Raw genomic sequence first — 23,806 nt, 5'->3', positions numbered from 1 at the left:
GGGGGCCATTTAGGGATCTGGGGCAAAGATTGGGGATTGGTCCTGCTTTGAGCAGGGGGTTGGACGAGATGACCTCCTGAGGTCCCTTCCAACCCTGATATTCTATGATCCCATAAACTAACTGAAGAACTAACAGTATATACTATATTCTATCACTAAAGAGGAAAATAGGCACACACTAAACTCCAGCTCAAGGCAGTTGAGAAGGAACTCTGGGCGGTTCACCTGCACAGCCCTATATAGCCTCAGTACAGGGCATGAAGGTGTGTAGGAAGCATGCAGAAGATGAGCAGACACTGCTAACAAAAATCTCCAGTCAAAGGCACAGGGTGCATGTTCGCTGAAGTTGAGCACCTGCAGGGACACGACTTGAAGAAGAACTGGTGTCTTGCAACAGGGGCAATATTGAAATCCAAAAGACAAGCATGCAACATCCTAAGGTCCTGGTGTCAAGACGTCTTGGGTGGCTCACAACTGTGAGTGCCATTCTCTTGGCAGACTGCTTCAAACCAGGGCTCAAACTCCAAATTGGTTGTGTGATCTATGCTTACATTTCACCAACTAAATATTAAGAATTAACTCCTCAGGCACTACAACACCGTTAACATGGAGTCACAGAGTCCCCTTGGACAATCTTGCCACCCAGGCAAACTTGCCTTTGTGACAGACAGTCCCTCCCTTACAACAAAAAAAACGCAATAATATTCAGTGTACTCCCAGTCCGAAAGGACCAATTACTTACTCCAGGTCAATTGTACCTCAGATCTCTCACCAAAGACAATACTAAAGGTTTATTAACTAGGAAAAAGAAATAAGAGTTATTTACAACGTTAAAGCAGGAAAACATACACACACAAATGAGTTACAGTCTTAGGTATCAAAAGTAATAGATGCTGCTGTAATGTGCAAGCTCTATCTGTCCTTTAGGGCTAACCCAGGCTAAATGGCTGGGGCTCCTAGCTTATGCTTAGAAGTCTTGCCCTCTCCCTGAAGTCCAAGCAGCCTAGGGATAACAATTTTTTCTTGACAGGGATTTTTGTTCCATTTCCCCAGAGCTCAAACTGATAGGACTGAGCATTTGTGCATGCCTCCTCTTCATGGACATGGGGGGAGCGATCAACAAAGACTTTTGTTCACTGATGTTCCATAATGATTTGTCGAATGTCTATAGGCCTTCTTTTGTTGGGCAGGAGAGGACACCTCTTGTGGTAAACTAGTATTTCACACTTGGTAATGCTTCTCTCCTGACCATGGGGATTTCCAGTTTCATAGCAAACACTTTTATAGTCAGAGAGCAAAAACACTTAAATATTACCTTATAACATGGGGTACAGACATTATAAATTAGATTAATACATGCAGCAACTCACAAGCGTTTCATAAAGTCCAAAAACATCTCTCTAAATCCAATACCTATTTTAACACACAGGTGAGTCAGACTGGTTTCCAGCTATGCATTGGTCAACTGTCAGTGAGGCCTTGGGGCCTTAGCACAAATTGGCACCTGGTCTGTCAGCATCACACTTGGCACCAGGAGAGATCTCACTGAGGAAAAATTTTACAAGGGAGGAAGCTAATAAAACATCCCAACTATTACCTGAAACATATCAAAAAAGATGCCAATAGGCAACCCACTGACCTATGCTAAACTAACACTATTATATACACTATACCAGGGGTGGGCAAACTACGGCCCTCGGACCGGATCCAGCCTGTTAGGGCTTTGGATCTGGCCCGCGGGATTTTCCCCCGTGGTGCCATAGGCCCCACGCCACTCTCTCAGACGTGGCCAGCGCCGCGTTCCTAGGGCCCCGGAGGTGGGGGGGGGGGGCAGAGGGCTCTGTGCATTGCCCTTGCCTCCAGGCACCACCTCCTCACAGCTCCCATTGGCCAGGAACGGGGAACGAGGTCCAATGGGAGCTTCGGGGGAGGTACCTGGAGGCATGGCAAGGGCAGCGCACGGAGCCTTGCGCGCCCTCCTCCCCCAGGGGCTGTGCAGGGACGTGGTACCGGCCGCTTCCCAGAGCGGCGTGGCATGGGCTGGGGCTGGGGCTGGGGCAGGCATGCAGGGAGCCTGCCCTGGCCCCGGAGCGCACTGCTGCCACCCCGGAGCCCCTTTAGGTAAGAGGTGCCGGGCCAGAGCCCGAAACCCTCCTGGCACCCTGCCCCCCAACTCCCTGCCCTGAGCCCCCTGCCTGCACCCCGCCCCGAACTCCCTGCCCTGAGCCCCCTGCCTGTGCCCTGCACTCAGCCCTCTCCTGCACCTCACACCCCTCTGCACCCCACACACCCCCTGCCCTGAGCCCCCTGCTGTACCCCACACCCCTCCTGCACCCCAACCGCCCTGCCCTGAGCTTCCTCCTTCACTCTGCACCCCTCCTGCACCCCAACCCCCTTCCCTGAGCCCCCTTATACACCCTGTACCCCGCTCTGCCCCAATCCCTTGCCCTGAGCCCATTCCTGCACACTGCACCCCCTCCCACACCCTGCACTCCCTCCCTCCCGCACCCCACCCCCCTGCCCCAGCCCTGCATACAATTTCCCTACCCAGATGTGGCCCTCGGCCCAAAAAGTTTGCCCACCCCTGCACTATACAAAGACACTGGCACTCAGTCTCAAAACCACACGCATGAGAACATGAGAACATAAGAGTGGCCGTACTGGGTCAGACCAAAGGTCCATCCAGCCCAGTATCCTGTCTGCCAACAGTGGCCAATGCCAGTGCCCCAGAGGGAGTGAACCTAGCAGGTAATGAGAAGGAACTGAGTGATGGTTGGACACATATTATCCTTTATGCCCTCGGTATGAGAGCACTAGGATGCTCAGGCCACATGTATGACACCAATAGGGGGCGCTGGCCAAACAGATCTTGAGCACATGGGGCACATACGCATCAAAAGGGGAAAGTACATATGGACTGTCACCAGCTTGATTGAAAAGCCAGTAGGTGTCTTGTTAAGTGAGCTCCCCAAGTTTTCAATAGTCCAACCAATATCTAACTTAGGTTGGCCCACCATGGCCTTACATTCACCCAAAGTAAAACAAAAGGTCTCTCAATGACCTAAATGTGAAGTATGGTCAGCAGTGGGTCTTGACTCATCCTGGCTTCTTGAGTTATGGTCAGGGCCAGATTAACCCATCACTGGGCCCTAGACAAACATATGCTTCTGGGAGAGGAGGGGATGGGGCAGGCCGCCACCCCAGCCAAGCTCTCTCTCAAGCAGCCACAGTGCGCACAGAGCAGAGATCCTGAGCAGCAAGCTTCAGCTGGCATGAGAAGTGGCTGGTACCGCTCCCCTCCCGGCCCCGGCTGCCAAGGAGAATGGCCGAATGTGCCGGGGGGGAGGGGCAGCAGGAGAAAGACAGACGTCTCCCCAACCCCCGCAGGTAACTCTGGTGCGGTAGGAAGAGCACAGAGGCCCCAGGCTGGGCAGAGGAGATGTGGGGCGGTCACATGTCCTCCCCTTTAGATTGTACATCCCCCACCCAATATCGGGATGCATGAGTCATCTATGCACTGGAGGACCAAGTCCCACTGGTTTCACCAGCGGCTGAGCCTACAAGGCCTTTCTAGGCAACTCCGGTGATCCCAAACTCACTGCATTTCTTTTCTTAAAGGGCCGCTCCTGAGGCAGGGTGCACCAAGGCCAAAGTATCTCCAGCAGGAGACAGCAAATGCCTGGTACAACACATCCATTGAAACGCACTCAAAGAAGAACTGAGGGTACCATATAATCTTAAAGGAAGGAGTTTAAGTCCACAGCCTTTTGGAAACAAACAGACTTTTGAGAAACACAGAAAGTCACTGCAGTCTGTGAGTAACTGGACTTAAACTGTGCTGGTTTTTCCGTCTAATACATGTCCCTGTTAAAAGCTGTAACAGCAGAAACTTTAAAAAAAAAAATCACAAGGCTGATTCACATAATTTATTACTCCTGCATCTGTACCCACTCATTTCTCCATGAGAAGAAAATAACCTACTTCTAGTGTTCAAAGCTTCCTGTCCACTCAGAAGTCTTGACAGTACAAAATAAATGTTGTATAATTAGGCTGCTCTGCTGAGACACAAAAGTTTTTCCCCTTTTTCCTTATATGACATTATCCTTCCCAAAACAAAATTGTATATAGGTTCTAAAAGCACAGATTTTATGTAGACCTCAGCTGATGAATCGTTCTATTATTTAACAAGAAAAGGTTCAGGCTGCAGCCTGATAAAGAAAGATCTAAATTATTTATAATGAAAAAAAACAGAATGAATTAAAACATTTTATAGGTTGGTTTCAGATGTTATTCAACTCTGGACAGACAAAAGCAGGCCTTTTTTCCACCTTAAAATTAAGCACAGGTAAAAGTACTTATATAATTTATGGTACCAGGCACTCAAGTGCCAACAATAAAACATCTTTATGTTCTTTATAAAACATCTAAGTATGGTGTTTTCTCCATGTCCAACCCTTGAAAGAGATGTAATGAGCCAAGTTAGACTGTATAAGAAATTCTTCCAATTAGCCACATTTCATCTGCCCTCAGGATTTTTCACAGAGAAATAACTTTTATAGCAATACACCAGAAGAAATTTATGCCAGCCATCAAGTAGTATAATTAGCTAATTTATACATATTGGCCAGTCTGTAACCACCTTTTCAATAAATAATTTTTATTGTTTATACTTTATGAATCAACTTTTAACCAAATGGGTTGAATGACACAATATTTTTGTGTTTTCTAAAACAATGAGAACGCAACTGATCAGTAATAACACAATAAACCAAATGTCAAAGCACTGCACATACACCAGACACATTTTTCTTTAACATACCAAATAACTGATGAAGATGTAATAAAATCAATGGAACAGCAAGTTTTCACATATTTAAATGTGTCTGGACATATCATCTCTTGCACAAGTTTTACAGGCTGTTCAAAGTGAAAGTATCAATGTTTATGGCGCAACAGACAGCATAGTATTATATTCTATTTCTACAGCAACTTGCAATCTAACCCACACCAATATCAAAATTATTTTAAAAAACACAAAAGTATATTCATAAAAAACTCATCATCCTAAATGTCTAGAAATTAAATTAAAATTGTGGAAATTATTTTAAAATTAACACTAATTTTGTGAGCATTTTTACAAGAGTAAGAACTACAAATTTTTAAAAAATAGATATTTCATAATGTTGAATTACACCTCCAATGACTTCCAGTTTATCCTGTTTTCCTCTACCTCAGTATGCATGATACCCATTGACATCAGTAGAACATCTTTGTGTATAGGAAAACAGACCCTGAATAAAATGCCACATAATAACAACAGTTTCTTGGTTTTGTTTTCAGTCATCTGGTTTCAAAGATTTACATGGTTCCTTTACAGATACAAAATATGAGTTTTGCTAAACAGACTAACAAGGAGAAGTTTATGTCCAACTAATATCCAATAGAATCATGCAACTCATCCATAATCCAGGTTTTAGTCTGATCTTGAACCTGCTGCATAAACTGAAAACTGCTAACAATGAAACAACAATTGGAGGAAAGAGAAACCAGTTTTTACAGGGTACTTTAAGTTTCATTTTTTACCACTCTTTTCACTTCCTAATTTCCACAGAGTCTCACTTATGTTTTATATCTTCCACATGTCTGAAATGGAACCCAAAAATAAATGCACTTTTCCATAGACACAAAAAGCAAATACAGTATGTTGCAAATCTGTCTAGGTATTTATGTAATCTCTGCTACTTTCATATACAAAAAGTAGAAGAGACTCAAATAGCAAGTTAATTTAAGTGAAATGTACATATATATGCATGCATGCATGCACAACACTGCCGTTCTTCTTCCCTATCTCATATTTCCTCTCAATCTTCCTATCCTCCATGACTACCATTTCCTCTTCTTTACATTCCTCCGCATCCCACCCTGACATAAAATTGTAGTTTTTAACCTGGAATAAATTAATACACACCTGGGCCCTTTAACACACATGTATAACCAAAAAGAAAAGGAGTACTTGTGGCACCTGAGAGACTAACCAATTTATCTGAGCATAAGCTTTTGTGAGCAGCTCACGAAAGCTTATGATCAAATAAATTGGTTAGTCTCTCAGGTGCCACAAGTACTCCTTTTCTTTTTGCGAATACAGACTAACATGGCTGTTACTCTGAAACACATATAGCAACTGCACTCTATCTGTTAAATTCTCCCCCTTCCTCTGATCCCGCACCTCTACTTCTTGCCTTATTCCTTCTTTTGTTATGTCTGATTTTGGATTATAAACCCACAGATCATGGCCCCTATCCTGAAAAGACTTACGTGTATGCTTAACTTTACATGTTAGTCCCACTGACTTCAATGGGACTACTCACATCACATGTAAAGTTAATCATGTGCCTAAGTCTTTACAAAATTGGGACCCTCGTTTTTTCTATATGTTGTAAACTGCCTAGCACTATTTGACAACCAAATTTTATTGCTCTCACTGCTCTTTCTTCAGAGGATTATTTAATTAGTTCAAAATGCCACTGGCACACAGATCTCATGCTTACATTAAACAAGGGTTTAAATAACGTACTAGGGAGTGAGTCTTTAAAACGTGTTATATTTAGATACTTAAGGGATTGCACCACATTGTGTTCCCGTATTGAAAGGGCGGGGAGAATTTCTCAACAGCAAGTTTACCTCCTGCTCATGGCGGACAGCTGACAGGAAGATCTTATACTACAGAGTCCATTCACACAGCTGTAAGGCCTGTCAGTACACTGATCTTAGGATGAATTAACACTATTTTGCTCTGAAAAGCCACCATAAGCTAGAATAATCACCCTGAGCTCTAGCACTCTGAAGGGAGTTAATATGATATGAAATTCCTAAAGGATCCAAAACAGACATGAATGTGTGGGAAGAACACAGATGGCAAAATTCTTAACCTAGTATAGAGTTCCAATATGGAGAAAGCTGAACATAAGATAACATAAGGAATAGCCAAGTGAATCATTCCTAGAAAGAACAGTCCCCCAATAGAAAGGAAGGTAACGCAAAATGGAAGAAAATGTTCACGTAAATTGATAAATGTAGGGTGACCAGATGAAACGGACAAAATATCAGGACACATGGGGGAAGCAAAAAAAATAAAAGCAGCCAGAGCGGCCAAAGCCACAATATCGGGACATCCTGACCGTGTATCGGTAGTGACGCGGAACAAAGACCTAAAAATCGGGATGTCTGGTCACCCTAGATAAATGACAACCACATTTTCTGCAATTAAGCAAACATATATTTCTCACTGGGACTACTGACATGCAGTAAGTTTAATGACAGGTTTCAGAGTAACAGCCGTGTTAGTCTGTATTCGCAAAAAGAAAAGGAGGACTTGTGGCACCTTAGAGACTAACCAATTTATTTGAGCATAAGCTTTAGTGAGCTACAGCTCACTTCATCGGATGCATACTGTGGAAAATACAGCAGATGTTTATTTTTATACACACAAATCATGAAAAAATGAGTGTTTATCACTACAAAAGGTTTTCTCTCCCCCCACCCCACTCTCCTGCTGGTAATAGCTTATGTAAAGTGATCACTCTCCTTACAATGTGTATGATAATCAAGGTGGGCCATTTCCAGCACAAATCCAGGTTTTCTCGCCCCCCACCGCTTTATCTATCTGTGTACTTGACAACAGAGATGGAGTGGAAATCAGGTTTAACCTTAAAGCCAAAGGGAAAATGCAAGAGCTTTTTTTAACAATGTGCAAAGGGTAAGTATTATACTATGATCAAGTTCCAAAACAACTAACCCGGTTTTGCTCAAATTGTCCAAAAAAAGCCAAACATGAAAATTTCATCTCAAAAGGTTACAAGCAACTGTGAATGGAGTGTTTTAGTAGAAACTGTTAAGTACCACCAGAATCTAAACAAACTTCTCGATAGACAGATGTGAACCAGATCCAAATCAGTGACCAAGAGCTGAAAGGTTCTGCATTTTATCATACCCAGAGCATCTAGTTCACCAACATTATCCTCTGTCTACTATTAGGCAGCACTGATAAGAAAGATCAATACAGCCTTTCTTTAGATTTGTTACAGTGGAAGTGTATATCACATTTGTTCCAAGTGCATTAATGTAATTGTTGCTATTGCCTAATTTAAAATCTCTTACTCTTAGAAAATACACCTGCTGCATATGTCAATTACAAAAATCAGAGCTTGAATGAAACAATTTTTACAAGTGCGTATGATCAACAGTAAAATATAATGCAAAAATAAATTAAAATACCATTTTAATAATCAAGCATATCAAAATAGATTCTATTTATGAATTATAACGAATCATTTGAGTACTGGAAAAGTCTATTTCCAATGCAGACACAATCTACTTGTTGTGTAGCAAACAGGATGTGGTAATGAGAAAACTAGTTAAAGGTGGTTATTCATTCCACTTAGATACACGCTGTACTTCCCCATGAAGCTGGTATTACACAGGAAGTAACTTGTGCCTGGCACAACAGATTGGCTACTTAATTAAATGCTAGCATAGCAGCTTTCTAGCTGGATGCATCATCTTGTGTTATCTTAAACGCACTGTACGAGTTCCTCACTGTACGAGTTTAAGATCAGGCAGCAGTCAAACAAGAATCCCATGACACCAAGAGGTGCCCAGGGCAGTTTAAAGCAAATGAAGCAACTTATTTTCCTCCATAAAACCTGAAGTAAAGAGAGACACACTAATTTAAGCACAACCTTTAAAGGTTTAGGGCCATCTCATCCTTGAAGAAGCTAATGCCACATTGCAGATTGGATATTCCTGAAGTTCTTACTCAGTTTCCTTCACATTCTTCTTTTGTCCCCATCAGTGCAAGTAACAAGTGATTCGACCTCCAAAACCAAAGGATCCCCTGAGATCCTTTGCAAGGCTATACATCTAGAAACAAAAAACACAGATCATACTTTCAAGCTGCAGGACTGTATTTTGGAAAGTCGTGACCCTGAAAAAGTCATGACTCTTAACCCTAAGAGTTAACAGTAGATGAACTCCATGTGACACGTGTGGGTAAAACAGCTAACTCAATACTTAGACATATTAAAAGGGAAACATGAAACAGGAGAAGAGGGGCAATATTATCTATGTATATGACATTGCAAAGACTAGTACTGGAAGACTGTGTCCAGTTCTGGTTTCCGCACTTTAACAACTGGAAAGGATGCAGAAATGGGCTACAACTTAAGAATGATTTGTGGCCTGGAAACGTGACAGAGACTAAAGGAGCTCAATCGATATAGTTTATCAAAGAAAAGATAAAAAGGTGACTTGATTAGGGTCAACAATTACCTACTCAGGAAGAAGATATCTGATATTAGAGGGCTTTCAAATTTAGCAGACAAAGGCATAATAAGAACCAAAGGCTGGATGCTGAAGTTAGAGAGGTTCTAACTGGAAAAAGAGATGCACATTTTTAACACTGAAAATGATTAATCATTTGAAGAAATTATCAAGGAATATGGTAAATTCTCCTTCAATGAGAGTCTTTAAATCCAAGGCTGGATATCGTCCTAAAAATATGCTCAAATTCAACCACAATCTGTTGGGTAGGCTGCAAGAATCACTGGATGAAATCTATGCCTTATTCTATGCCAGAGAATCATAAAGGCCCCTTCCAAACTCAGAATCTATGCACTAGAGATATTTGCAAAGGGTCTGTCCCTTCACAGCAGCTCTCTAATCCCCCAGCTCCCTATTCACAGAAATCACAGAACTGGAAGGGACCTCGAGAGGTCATCTAGTCCAGTCCCCTGCACTCAAGGCAGGACTAAGTATTATCTAGACCATCCCTGACAGGTGTTTGTCCAACCCGCTCTTAAAAATCCCCAATGATAGAGATTCCACCACCTCCCGAGGCAATTTATTCCAGTGCTTAACCACCCTGACAGTTAGGAAGTTTTTCCTAATATCCAACCTAAACCTCCCTTGCTGCAATTTAAGCCCATTGCTTCTTGTTCTATCCTCAGAGGTTAAGAAGAACAATTTTTTTCCCTCCTCCTTGTAACAACCTTTTATGTACTATTACACTTAGCAGTGCTGTAATTAAGACAGCATTTCATCATCTATGGCTGGAGGGCAAGCAGGGTCAGTGAAGGGGACAATATAGCTTTAAATCTACATAAAATTAAAGCACATCAACAATGTCATGCATTATTACAATCCAAAGTGTTTCTTGTATGTTCTTACCATATGTTCAAATATAACATTCATTTCATTTATAAAGTCCTTCACAACTCTGCCCTTTCCTGCTTGTCCATTCTTGCCTTTTATCTACCTCCTCTGGCCAGTCCACAATGCCAACCTCATCCGCTCATCTTCTCTCTCAACTTCCACACTGCTCTTACACGTGGTAGAAGCATAGTGAATGCATTTGGAAGGCCATGGGTCTCTCCTCCTCCAAACCCCTCCTGGGCTGTAAGATGCAGCCACTGCTGTGACCCACCTCTGCTTACAAGAAATAAGCCTACCAATGATAGTTGGGGTCAGTGTCAGCCTGGGAGAGTTAATATTAACTTAACCCCCCGCCCCCCCCAAATGCTAATTTTTGTAACCATCTGGAACTACCAAGTAGTGCAATGGCAACCTATGTAACCATGGGGTCTTATTTTGGTTTCCTTTGTCCTCTCTCCACTTTCATTTGCAAAATTCATTGTGCCTCATCTCAGCTTAGATTTTAAGCTCCTTAGAATAGGGATAAATTGCTACATGTTTGTCCAGCACCTTGCATAATGTGGCCCAATTTTAACTATGGCCACTAGGCACAACCAAAATACAACCAAATAAATAATAATAATAATAAACACCAGATATGAGTTGTTAGTATCTGATTGTTAAAAATCTATCTTTATTCTCACAGCATTGTGTATTAGACCGAGAATACTCTACCATAAGCAATTATGTTAATGTGTGAAAACAAAACAATGTAGCAAAGAAGAAGGTAGAAAACAGCAATAAAAAATAAACGAACATCCAAAATAAAGACAATATTTTCAGCAAAACGTAAAGTCTCTTCAGTTAAAAAACACCCACATTTATCCTTAATCTTTTCCCCTCATTCCAAAGTTGTCTTCAGAAGAGACATGCTGTCTCTCACCATGCTACTTCATTCTAGCAAAACTGTTATTATGGAGAAGCTGGTTAGAAGCTCCACAGTTAAGGATGAGAGTTTAGAGATATAAGCATTTAACATGGATAAAAAAAGAAAATAATATAAGCAGCAGCTGTGAGGGAAAAACAAAGTATATAATCTCACAACATCTCTGAAATATGCATCTCAGCTTTTTGAACATACTGAGTTTTATGTCTGAATACGCAACTGTAAGCAATTTGGGGCAGACACTGATCTTTAATGAGTTTATACTGAACAATGAAGTTTTTGACTGGGATGACTGCATGCTATCAAAGTACAAATGATAAATAGAACAACAATCTTTTTTTTTTTAATTCCTCAAGTTAGAGTTAACTATCTACTAGTACTGTAACAACAGAATATCTAAAAATAATTGTCACAACTTGTACTGTTCTTTGGAACAGACTATTAGTTGAAAGATATTTAACCATATGACTGGAAATGAACAATCAAATACAAGTTTCCTTGGTTCCTTAACTATCTGATTTGACTCATACCATACAGATGTAGAGAATTAAAATCATTCTATTTGGCAGTGCTACTGAAACATCCCCTTGTATATATTTTGCCACTGCTATGCAACATTACATCAATTATTCAGAAAGAGAAGTGCTAAACTGAGCCACACATAAACAAGCATTAGTACTGTCAAAAGGAGGATCTGTTTGTTCTGCAGTCCAGTACTTTTGGCTGGAGTTAAACAATCTGTAACATTCTTTTTCCCATCCAGCTTGCCCTTAGTGTATCTGCATGTGAGTAACACCAAGTGTGTTTCTTTACTCTTATTTAGCAGCAATAGTTTCTTTCTTTCTTAAATAAACAGTGTGTGGTTTAGCAGCAGCTGTCATCTGGATTTGATAGTTAACAGTGAGAGAACAAGTGCTGACTGTCCACCACTGAAGATTAGAAAGACTCTGAGCTCAGAAGGAAAGTAACCAGATGAAATCCACCAACTGGGTGGTGCCAAAGCCACCAGTGATCCAGAAAACTTCTTTATCCTAAGAGGTGCCAAGACAGTATGTGTGGGATACATGCTGGCACAGTGGATACTCCATGATCTTTGGGAGTAACAAGGTTGATCTGTTGTTATATATCATATATCCAAACTGGAACAGAAGTACTGAGAGATGAGAGGAATACAAAACTCTTGGTCTTCACAGTTCCAATCTTTCACTCAACGGCCCAGAAATGGCTGCCAATAGGTAGTTATAATTCTTCAACCTTAAACAAAGTTCAACCATTCTTTTAAGTCCTGTCCATAGTCTACTATACCAGCGGTTCTCAAACAGGGGTCCACGGCCCACTGGGGGGCCACGAGCAGATTTCAGGGGATCCACCAAGCAGGGCCAGTGTTAGACTTGCTGGAGCCCAGGGCGGAAAGCCGAAGCCCCACTGCATGAGGCTGAAGCCCTGCCACCTAGGGCTGAAGCCGAAGCCTGAGCAATTGCCCTGCTTGCTACTCCATAACATCAGCCCTGGAATTTATATGCAAAAAACCAGTTGTTGTGGCACAGGTGGGCTATGGAGTTTTTATAGCATGTTGGGGAGGCCTCAGAATGAAAAAGGTTGAGAACCCCTGTACTATACTATGTTTAACTAAGTCTACAGTGCTATCTTCAACTGGCTGCACTAAACAGTAGCAAACAAATCAATCTTAAAAACATAAAACAAGAAAATTTGATTCAAAACAGAATTTACCAATCTTCTGATTGAAAATCTTGTCAAAGGTTAATTCACCTCTCTCCTCAAGATACTTCTGCATCACACTGCGGATACTGAAAGACAAAAAATTAAAGAACAGTTACTCATCAAAAAGAAAAGGAGGACTGAAGTGAGCTGTAGCTCACGAAAGCTTATGCTCATATAAATTTCTTAATCTCTAAGGTGCCACAAGTCCTCCTTTTCTTTTTGCAGATACAGACTAACACAGCTGCTACTCTGAAACCAGTTACTCATCAGTTGCTCTTTCTTAACTAGATAGTTAATGTACGTTGGAGGGAAGGAGTCTTGAGGTTAAAAGGTATTGTAAACAGATTTATGAATGCAGGGATGCCAGTGTGCATTCACCTCTGCAACTCAGTTAAAGACTATTTATTGCTTAATCCAAAACCTATGGAAGTCAATAAGAATCTTTCCATTGACTTCAATAGGCTGTGGATCAGGCTCTATATTAGAGTTCTAAAGTGGTACAAGCAGACATTTAAATAAAGTCATTCTCTAGCTCAGGGGCAAAAAAAATTGAACAAATTCTACAATCTGACTAATACAGTATTCAATGTAACACAATTATTTTCTCAAAATTCTATTTCTACTTGTGAATAACTTTCTGAACATTGCTCCTCTACACTGAAATTTCCCATGGGTGGTCCTAACCCAATGAAGAATTTTTAAGGTTTGTAGAAACTTATCCAGCAGTTTGAGTTTTGAACGAGAGAATGAAAAAAAATCACTTTTTCCATTGTAAAATAATACTACTACTCATAATAATCATTCCTATTTTTTTAGCACAGACTAAACAATGGTAGAGCTTTTGTGTGTCAAATTTAGCATTTAAGTAACCTACTCTGAGAAATGTACTGTTGCTAATGTTCCCCGTTCAAAACCTATATTTTTCTATGACGAGTTAAAAATACCATACTGAGTACATGCAGGATAAAGGATGAAATTGTCACTATGTTTTCACAGTTCCAATATATGCCTAGTGCATGCCTGTGCCACTCTGAAAGACAGCATACAACAGGATCGAGACAAGGTGTGCAGGTTTTGCCCAAAACTGGATTCTTGGGTAGTTTTTTTGGTTCTTTTAAATGCAATAACTAGACTGCAGAGGCAATTCAAACTCTCCATGTTCTATAACTTCCCACCCTATACACTCAGGGTCTTTAGAATACAGGTGTTTGAAAAGGATAGAGGGCACACAGCACCTGGGCTGCCAAACCTGTTGCATATTCTTCTTGAAATGCAGAGCTGGGAGTGGAAGAGTAGAACACACATCAGGTGGCAGGGGAAGGAGTCCAGCAGGTCTACTGACTGCCAAGCCCAGCCATTGCTTTCAAATAATCTGAACTGTGGAGGCCAGAATGCACTCCAGGAAAAGACATCTACTATGGTTATTATTTCAGTTCATTTACACACACAGACCACCCTTTTTGTATTTTTCTTTTTAGGTTTTATTTTAGCCTTTTCTTTCTCTCTCTATGCAAAAAAAGAGAGAGAGAGAGAGAAATTAAATGGGGGGAAACAAGCTAATAAACTTTTAAAATCATGAATTTAAAATAAAGCAGTACACTGTATTTAAAAACAGATACAAAGGTTTCTCACCACAATATTAACTTGCTCACACTGCACATTAACCTGCTTACTTTGTAACTCAATGTAAATATTTAACCAATAATAGAAAACACTATATATGTACAATTTGGGTAATTAACATTAGTACAAGATTCTTAACTTCCGATTTGCCTAATTTACATTTTAACTTTGTGACCCTGACATGTTAACATAGTTTTAAAATATAAACCATTTATTTTTGCAGAATATGGTACCATCAAAAATGTACATGGAAGATGCAAAGAGCAGCAAAGGACCCAGTAAGATTCCTAGACAACGAATCTTAGCAACAAAATGTGGAATAGGTAATCATCTCTTCTATCTTATCTTCAGCATTCAGCTCAATCAGTAGTTGGAAGTTTGGGGTAGCCAAAAGCTGTCAGTCAAGACAAGCAAATATATGTCAGAGAGTAGCATTAAAGAGTGAATTAAGGACTGAGTTGTTAAGAAGCACTTAAGGCCAACACAAAAATGTACCAATCAGACATCCCAAAGCGAAGCAATTACCGTATGACAAAGGGGGGGTGATGCAAAACCTCACCCAGAAGTAAAGAGCTGTTTCAGAGGCATGAACTGAATTAGAAGAGAAGGATGCTGCAGTACATTCTATAATAGGAAACAAAATCTTTACTTTGTTTATAGAGAGAACAGAGAACCCTTTAAGACCAGAGCTTGGAGCCCAAAAATGTATTAGTTAATACACTCAGAATTCAGATGCATTCTAAGGGATTTCAGAAAAAAAAGCCAAAAATGGCAGAGAATAAAAATTGGACAATAAAAGAACATGGATCCCAGTGACAGCTGAACCTGGTGATACTCTAAACCAGTGTTTCCCAAACTTGGGATGCTGCTTGTTCAGGGAAAGCCCCTGGCGGGCCAGGCCGGTTTGGCTGAACCTGCAGACGCAACAGGAAAACAATCGCGGCTCCCATTGGCTGCAGTTCACTGCTTCAGGCCAATGGGGGCAGCAGGAAGGGCGGCCAGCACATCCCTCGGCCCGTGCCGCTTCCCGCAGCCCCCGTTGGTCTGGACCGGCGAACCACGGCCAGTGGGAGCCGCGATCGGCCAAACCTGCGGACGCAGCAGGTAAACAAAGTGGCCCGGCCCGCCAGGGGCTTTCCCTGCACAAACGGCGTCCCAAGTTTGGGAAACACTGCTCTAAACAAAAAGAGCTCAGTAGTGCTGTAGCTCTTCCCAATGCTTCACACTGATTCAACAGACAATCTAGGCTTCAGAGTGAAGTGTGAGTTTATTGTGTGTGCTGGTTGTGTTGATTTGTGTGTGGATTCCATTGTGTGGGGAGAGTTCAACAGATTTGTGAGGGTGCTAAATGAGGAATATAGGCTGAGTTGAGGGGCTATGTGTTTTGGGGCTGTGCATTCTGATTCTGTTGTTGTGGGTGGGTTGTGATGTGTTGGGAAAGTTGTATGGATCTGTGTGAGTGGCAATCATGGGGTGTGGCTCGCAGTGAGGCATTTGGGCCAAGTAATCCACCATCTTTGCAGTCACTCTCCTACAACCAATGAAATTTTTACCCTACAGCTAGTTTGGATGCAAAGGTGGTGATTGGTTGAGTTACTTCTGATACCACAATGGTCCAGGACTCTCTGCATGACATTCATACATGTCTTACTGCACAGGTGTAAAGTCAAATTGGTTGATAACTTTAAAATGGAATGGTAACTCTCTGTGAAAACAAGTGATGATTCAATCTGGTTATATTCTGAACAAAAAGAGCCCTCAATCATGCCTGTAGCCGTTTCCACCAATTCATACTGACTCTACCGACCTAATAGGCTTCAGAGTGACAATCCTGAAATCTTATTACATACATTTCTTTTCAGCTGTCTCTGTGGTAAATTATGGATGCAGTTAATTCATTTGGGATTAAATAATGACAAATAGTCTATATGCAACCAAGTATTTCTCTTCAAGTTAACAGACAAAACTATATAATTTACCAGATGCTAATCTGCATCTTATTATAACATCTCAAAATTGTATGAGCTTTTGATAATATAGGTCCTGATCATCCAGTTGGGTTGGTGCAGCCAAATGCTTATTCCCACCTGCGTCTGTCTGAGGGTCAGGCCCTAGTATGAACATTTATATCTGTTATATTCCTTTCCTGAGGGTCCCCTTTTTCCCCCCTTTCCTAATTCCCTTTTATTTCTATTAAAAATTAAATTAAAACTGAAAGATAAACACTTGAATATGTAGAACCATTACTGATACAAGACCAAAAAAGTTTACATTCACAGATAATTTTGCTACCTGTCCAAATGTGACTACCATATGTACAGGACCTGATGCAATCCTAACTGTGGCTTTTGAGTGCTACAACACATGTAATAAATCATCATCATCTATAGCACATCAAAGACATGATTAATTTTAGGCATATGAGCAGTCCTATTACCTTCAATGATAGTTTAATGAATTGGGGCCTCAAATAATATTTTGTTCATGACAGTTCAAAGCATCTTAGGTACTTATATGGCCCCCATCACCTGAGCATCTCACAACCTTTAAAGTATTTATCTTCACAGCACCCCTGTAAGGCAGTACTATCATTCCCCATTTTACATTGAGCAAATGAGGTACAGAGGCAAAACGATTTGCCCAAGGTCACAAAGGAAATCTGTGACAGAGCAAGGAACTGAACCCTGGTCTCCCAAGCCATAGGCCAATGCCCTAATCACTGGGCATCCTTATTCACCAAGGAAGGGGAAGTGTAATAAATATGAGAGAGAGGGTATGCATATTCAGATAATAAAAGAAGATACAAAACCCAAAGAACACAGTCATCAAATACTAGGATGATAAAAAACAATAAAATACACAAAAACAATTAACTAAATTGTTTCTTTTACATATGAAATACAAAGGTAAACAAATTAAATTATGAAAAACTGTTTTTATAGCAAAGTTCCCCCGTCTTTATCATCTGTAACATTAAAGAGCTGGAGATCATAAGTGACCTCTGAAATATTTTGAGAACCAAGAGATAGTTATGTACTTTGATCTTTGTTAATTTGTTTAGTTTTTGTCTTTTTTATAACAAATAATCTGATTGATTCGAATCCTGGGAGAAGCATCAGTGATTTTAAAATACCAAACCTACTGCGGACATGTAAACGTAAATTTATTCTGTTTTTCCAATTTCATCAATGAGCACCCAGCTGCTACAGCAACAAGAACTTTATAAATCAGTAAAAACAAATAAAAAGGAGTGTCATTTCAGAAGTTCATAGCCCCAAACCTGAAATCCTTATGCCACGGAATGACATACCTGGCTTTCAATATAGTATCTTAATTTTTTAAAAATTTCCTTACAATCAGCAAATTAAGACTGAAGAAATTTGCTCCTCCAACGACCCACTAGAGGTCCTCTCAACCCAAATGATTCTAAGCTCCAAAAGTCATCCCCCCTTTCAAAATTGTAAAGCTTCTCAAATTTATATTAAGCACACAGAGATATGTCAACACATATACTCTAAGTGAACTAATGTTCTCATTATGTGATTCATAATGATCTTTGTACTCAAGAAACAATGCCCTTGACCGGCAAGACTATAGCACTACACAGCTTTCCCTAGTTCTCCCCCATTGTAAAGTGGATACAAGACCAAAAGCCCAAGCAACTTCAGGTATACAAATCACTTCAATGAAGAAAAGTCATGACAAGTGAAATAAAAAGCTGTTGAGTGTTCATGCTTATAGTGTACCCACTATCCATGTTTCTTGGGTATTACTTGCATTATGGTTGCCAAAACCTGAAACAAATATAAAAGCATCTCAGTTTGCAAGAATATTTTTCTGAATTGGTATGTCAAGGATTTACCCTTTCAACGGAATGCTGGTACTGAGAAGGAAGAAGAGAGACAAACAGAACTCTTAGCTCCCACTGCAATTAAAACATTTGTTGATTTTAATGGTTTTTAAATCATCTCCAAGATGTATTTTTGGGATGGTAGAGAATTTGTATCAAAGATCCATGAACAATGCTTTTTGTCTTTTTATATCTATAAAGCGCTCTGGATATGCATGAAAGCTATTATAAGTATAAACACTAACTGAGATTCACAGAACTAAGGAGGTCCATTCAACCAAATGCAGAAGTAACTGAACTAAAACATGCTTCACAGCACCTCTAAGACAGGAATCTTTACACCTGCTTTCCAGAGAGGTAAATGTTTACCTGACATTAAGAAGATATAACAAACAACAGTTAAAACATGCTAAACAAATAAAGCTCCTGCCCCAAAGACCCTCATTGTAAAGGCACGAGTGGGTCAACACAGTACAATGTAAAACAAACACTGAGTGTCATGTGGCCACTATAGCTGAAATACTTCACAGAACAAGTGTATTTTTGAAAGTTTTTGAAGAAGAGGAAGTATGTATGGTTAAAAGGACACGGTCAATGCAAATCTGGCACAAAATTCAGGTTCATTAAGAATTGTTTTTTACAAAACCTAAAACCAACAGAAATGTTCCCATGATTTTTTTTAATTCCAGAGGAAATAGTTGGTTTTAAACAAATAAACATCCTTAGTTTGCAATCTAAACATGCAGCACTGAGAATGTGAAATAGAAACAGACTAAAAACAAATGTAAAATTTATTTAATTGATTTTTCATTCTTCCTTTGGGATTTTTGAGGTAATGATTTCCCTTTAATTGAGAGGTTATTTCAAGAATAAACAAAAACAAATGCACAAAATCAGGAGCGGACAAGGAAACAGTCAGGAGAGAAGATTAGGCAGACTACAGGGGAATGGTGTGGAGCGTTGAGGGCAGAGATATAAGTAGGGACAGAGGCATGGAGAACTCTGAATGTGAGGAGAAGCAGCAAACTGAATGTGGCAGAGAAGCCAGCCTGGACAGTTAAGAAGGGGAGAAACATTATCAAAAGAGTGTAAATGGAAAATTATCTTGACAGGATCAATTTGGATACAATGGGGAGATACTAGGGGCTGGAAAACAAAGAGAAGGCTGCTAGTGGTTAAAGCAGGAAATTACCAGAGCATAGAGTTGTGGCAGTCAGGACAAGAAAGAAGGGACTAATTTTTCAGATATAAAGAAAAAAGAAGCAGGATGGATGACACTAAGACCGTGAACTTGGGGAAGGGAAAGGAACAATGGTATGGTTGCTCGTGTTCACTTCCTGATTGATGACAAAAGTTGTGATGTGTCTTGTGGAACAGAAACTGAGCAGAACCTACAAAGGTGACTAGCAATGTGTCCCAGTAGAAGGCTATGTATGCTACGACATCTGTGCCAAGAGACACTAAAGTGATACTGGCTGGCTCGAGAAGACATCTAAAGGAGATGGCAAAGGTGATATCTGATCCCTTCAGCAAGGAGGTTCTCTCACATTTGGAAATAAGATTTATAATTGGTAGGTTTTTAGCTACTCCTCCTTTTCCAGATAGTAGCAGCAGCCAATGGTACAATTTGTCCATCTGTATCTGTCCAGGAAATTGCAACCTTTCTTCTTGGATGGGATCCAAACCACATTATTCAGGACATTTTCATCTCCAGGATCAGATTGCTGAAATGCACTCTGCATACGGCTGCTACTTAAAACCACTCAGAAACGTCAGCTGGTTTGGAACACAGCACCTCATTTATTGGCTAGTGTTTCTCACATACGGCATATTATATCTGCACTCCAACAACTTCACTGGCTTAAATTGTACCCAAAAACTAATAGTAAGTTTTGATTCACAGTCTGTAAGGCTGGCAATTCTGCTTCTCCCCTCGCTTTCCAGCCCAACAGGTGACTGATCATACATGGCACTCGATTTGACAGTCCCTCCTATTAACACACTGAAGGCAGACTGGAGGGCCCTCAACTTTGGAGTTTGCTTCCCCTGATAGTTTAACAGAGCTTGGTTTTGTCGATATTCAAGGCAAGACCTGTTTTTTTAGATGTTAGATAAACGCCTGTCAAGGAGAGTTTAGAGATAGTACTTAGTCCTGCCATGAATGCAGGGGACTGCACTAGATGACCTCTCTCAGTCCCTTCCAGTTCTACGACTATGATTCTACGTGTGCTTCAAAAAGTGACTAATTTGCCTGGACACGCAGCGTGAGGGGTGCTAAGGAGGTTTTTGTGCTTTTTAATGTGCAAAAGGGTTGTGTTTGCTCTTGCTGCGGGGGGGGGGGGGGGGAGGGAGATATGCTGATATTGTGTCAATTTAGTTAGATTAAATGATGTGATTTAATTTATGCACCTGAAGGTTTCTGATAGGCACTTATAAACTGAAAAAATAATGTAGTTACTGATTAGAAAATTAAAGGAGATTGTTTTACAGAAGCTTTCCCAAATGAGCAGCTGATTTATTTCAATGGGAATTAAGGGTTATGCATGTTCATTTTGTGATGCACCAGCTCCAGCATTCGGTTGGAAGCATTTCACTAAGGAAGGTCTTTGACAGTCATATCCCCAGTAATTATTCTTGTAAAGTTCATTATTTTGAAAAATGAATCTGCCTAAAATATTTCACATTAGAAATACCAAGTTTATATTTGGGGGTTCTGTATGTTCATCATGGCAGTTCTTTAATTCTCTATAGGCAATTTATTTAGCACTAATTACCGTTCCAGCATTTCCCAAAAGAACAGTGGCACCAGTAGTCTGTCTGAGTTAGACGCTGGCTCCCTAGATTAATAAAATACCATACATCCTCTGACATTTCACATAGGATAAGATTACATTAGCATTTTCTTCAAAATATCCCAATAAATCTAGGTGCAGCATCCCCACTCTGTTCCCAACACAGCACATACCACACTGATATTGTCCAATGTCACCCTCTTTCCCAAGATTTAATTTTATTCTTAATTAAATAACAAAGCCCCAGGCAGGGCTATACTTACAAACGTAAGTTTCGGATTTCTCTCCGAAGTCCTTTCTATTCCTCCCTCTTGCCTCAGAGAGACTAGCATTTTATGTTAGACAGGAGGATGGTCACATGGTCAGGGACTTAGGAGATCAAGGTTCAATTCCCAATTCTCCCAGAGACTTCCTGTGTGACCGTGAATGATTAATTTAATTTCTCTGAGCCCGAGTTCCCCATCTATCAAATGTGGCTAAGAATACTTCCTTTCTTCTTGCCTTTGTCTTTCTTGTCTACTTAGACTGCAAGCTCTTTGGGACAGGGATAGAAACATAGAATATCAGGGTTGGAAGGGACCTCAGGAGGTCATCTAGTCTAACCCCCCGCTCAAATCTCTCTTTTTGTGCGTTTCCACAAGTGCCTAGCAAAATTGGGCCCCTGTTCGTGGTTGGAGCCTTTGACATTACAGTAATATATATGACAGTCTGTGTTTCTGACTGAGCTAATAAGACCCAATAAGTTTGGTCAACAAGGCGTGTCAGCAAAATAGCCTACTCTTCCATACACAGTCCTGCACCCTGATGACTCAGTACAATTCCAAAATACAACTCTTTATGATGAGGAAGTGTTGCAGTTAAAAGCTAATTCCAACAGTAGAGTACAATTTACTCTTGATTTCCCTAGCTTTGTCTACACTAAACTGATTTGAGAAATCTCCCCTCTTTTCAGTACCATTGGAGCAGCACCTCTGCTGATCGCAAAGGGGGGGATTAGGTGGAATTGCTATTGTAGACAGATGACCCGAGTTTTTAATCACCGTTTTATCTAAATTCACTCTGAACAAGATTAAACCACACACCTGTAAAAACATCAGTGTCCTACCTTATGCTACTTGTGTTAATGCAATGAAAGGGAGATTTCCCCAAAACAAGCTTACGTGGACACAACCACCGAAAATTCAGCCCAGCCTTGTCTCTTACAGACTTGTGTGATATACCTCAGACTGCACAGTTTATTGTATTTGAATGTACAAACTAACCCGCTGTGAAACTTAGATGCTACCATGAATTACACTAAACCAAAACACATTATATTATTTTATCGCTACACTTGGTTGGTATGTTAAGTGAGCAAAAGCACATTTACAACACTTTTTCAGGTTTCAGACTAACAGCCGTGTTAGTCTGTATTCGCAAAAAGAAAAGGAGGACTTGTGGCACCTTAGAGACTAACCAATTTATTTGAGCATAAGCTTTCGTGAGCTACAGAAGTGAGCTGTAGCTCACGAAAGCTTATGCTCAAATAAATTGGTTAGTCTCTAAGGTGCCACAAGTACTCCTTTTCTTTTTGCGAACACTTTTTCAGTAATAATAAACAAATGGTTCTATCGTTGTCTATTAGAACCCTTTTATAACTCAGCTATAACATTTACTCTTTGGTAAAGTTTGGCCTACAAATTTAAAGCTAAAGAGTAATGTATTTTTCCACCAGTTAAAGAAAAACCTAATGATCCTGCTAAATTTCTTTTCATTAAATTATACTCATCATCAGGTCAAGATGCTTTTTGGTGATTATATCCCAATATTACTCCCAGTTCAAAAATAAAGTTTGGTGAAGCAACTAGATGCCTCAGGGGACTGGTAATTGGATACAGAACCTTTAGCTCATGAGGTCACTTCTTTGAATCAGTCCATGACAGTACTAAAGTCATAACAGAAAGTTATTATCATCTAATCACTGTAAGGTGGCTTGTGTGAAAGAAATAGGGTTTTATCCTTCCCTTTCAATTGTATATCTGCCACTGACTTCACTGGGAGAAGAATGAAGCCCTTAAGTAATCTCAGTCTAATTCATGGTTAACAGGTGTCCATATAAAAAAAAATACACCATCACAGCTGGCACTACAGTAGCATCTCAGCTGAGAGCAAGAGAGAGGTCTGATGAAGGCAGAGGCATGTTGGCCTAGTGGATATGGGTGAGCTTGCACATCAGCGCTGTTCCTGTTCTGTGGATATAGAAAGGATGTCCATCTTCAGTCTATCTGTCCACTCCCTATACAACCTCTACAATTTGCATTAAATAAGACATTTGCCAAGCAATTAATCAACAATACAGTCTGATCACTTAAGTATGCTAGGGAGAAAATGAAATATAATCATAATTTTTTGCATTTGAAATTAAGGTAACCGCACCGGGTTTGGACTAACAAGAGAAACAATCACCACTTCAAAAGCAGCAGTTGCAGCCTATCCAAATAATACTAGCCCTCCCCCAAATCAGCAGTAACTCTATTCCTAATGTTTAGTGAACATGACAAAACGACAGAGTACATTAATTTATCTGGTCATCTATCTGATTTCAAGCTGCAAAAACACCAACCAACCCATCAACCCCTCTGTACAACTTAGACTCTTTGGCCATGAAAAATACAACTCCATACTGCCACGCCTCAAAAGTATGTC

At 40.5% G+C, this 23,806-nt stretch overlaps 1 protein-coding gene across 13 annotated transcripts in view; it reads right to left on the bottom strand.

Moving 5' to 3' along the window:
- GRK3 (G protein-coupled receptor kinase 3) overlaps positions 1-23,806 on the bottom strand; it is a 123,302-nt gene that overhangs the window by 90,358 nt on the left and 9,138 nt on the right. For 5 of the 13 annotated variants that reach the window (XR_012155089.2, XM_073313102.2, XM_073313106.2 and 2 more), the window contains exon 2: positions 12,866-12,942. Coding sequence is in view for 7 of the 13 variants with exons in the window: in XM_073313102.2 (XP_073169203.1) it covers positions 12,866-12,942 (77 nt within the window). In the remaining 6 variants the exon portion in view is untranslated. Of the gene's footprint in view, positions 1-8,738; positions 8,920-11,067; positions 11,155-12,865; positions 12,945-21,384; positions 22,223-23,806 lie in introns of those variants that run through there. The other 8 variants (XM_073313114.2, XM_073313108.2, XM_073313116.2 and 5 more) reach the window with 7 other exon arrangements.

This window comes from Lepidochelys kempii, chromosome 15, assembly GCF_965140285.1.
Source record: "Lepidochelys kempii isolate rLepKem1 chromosome 15, rLepKem1.hap1, whole genome shotgun sequence".
In the NCBI taxonomy this organism is placed as follows: Eukaryota; Metazoa; Chordata; order Testudines; family Cheloniidae; genus Lepidochelys; species Lepidochelys kempii.
Note: the sequence above shows the minus strand (reverse complement) of the source record. Positions and strands in the feature narration are given on the sequence as shown.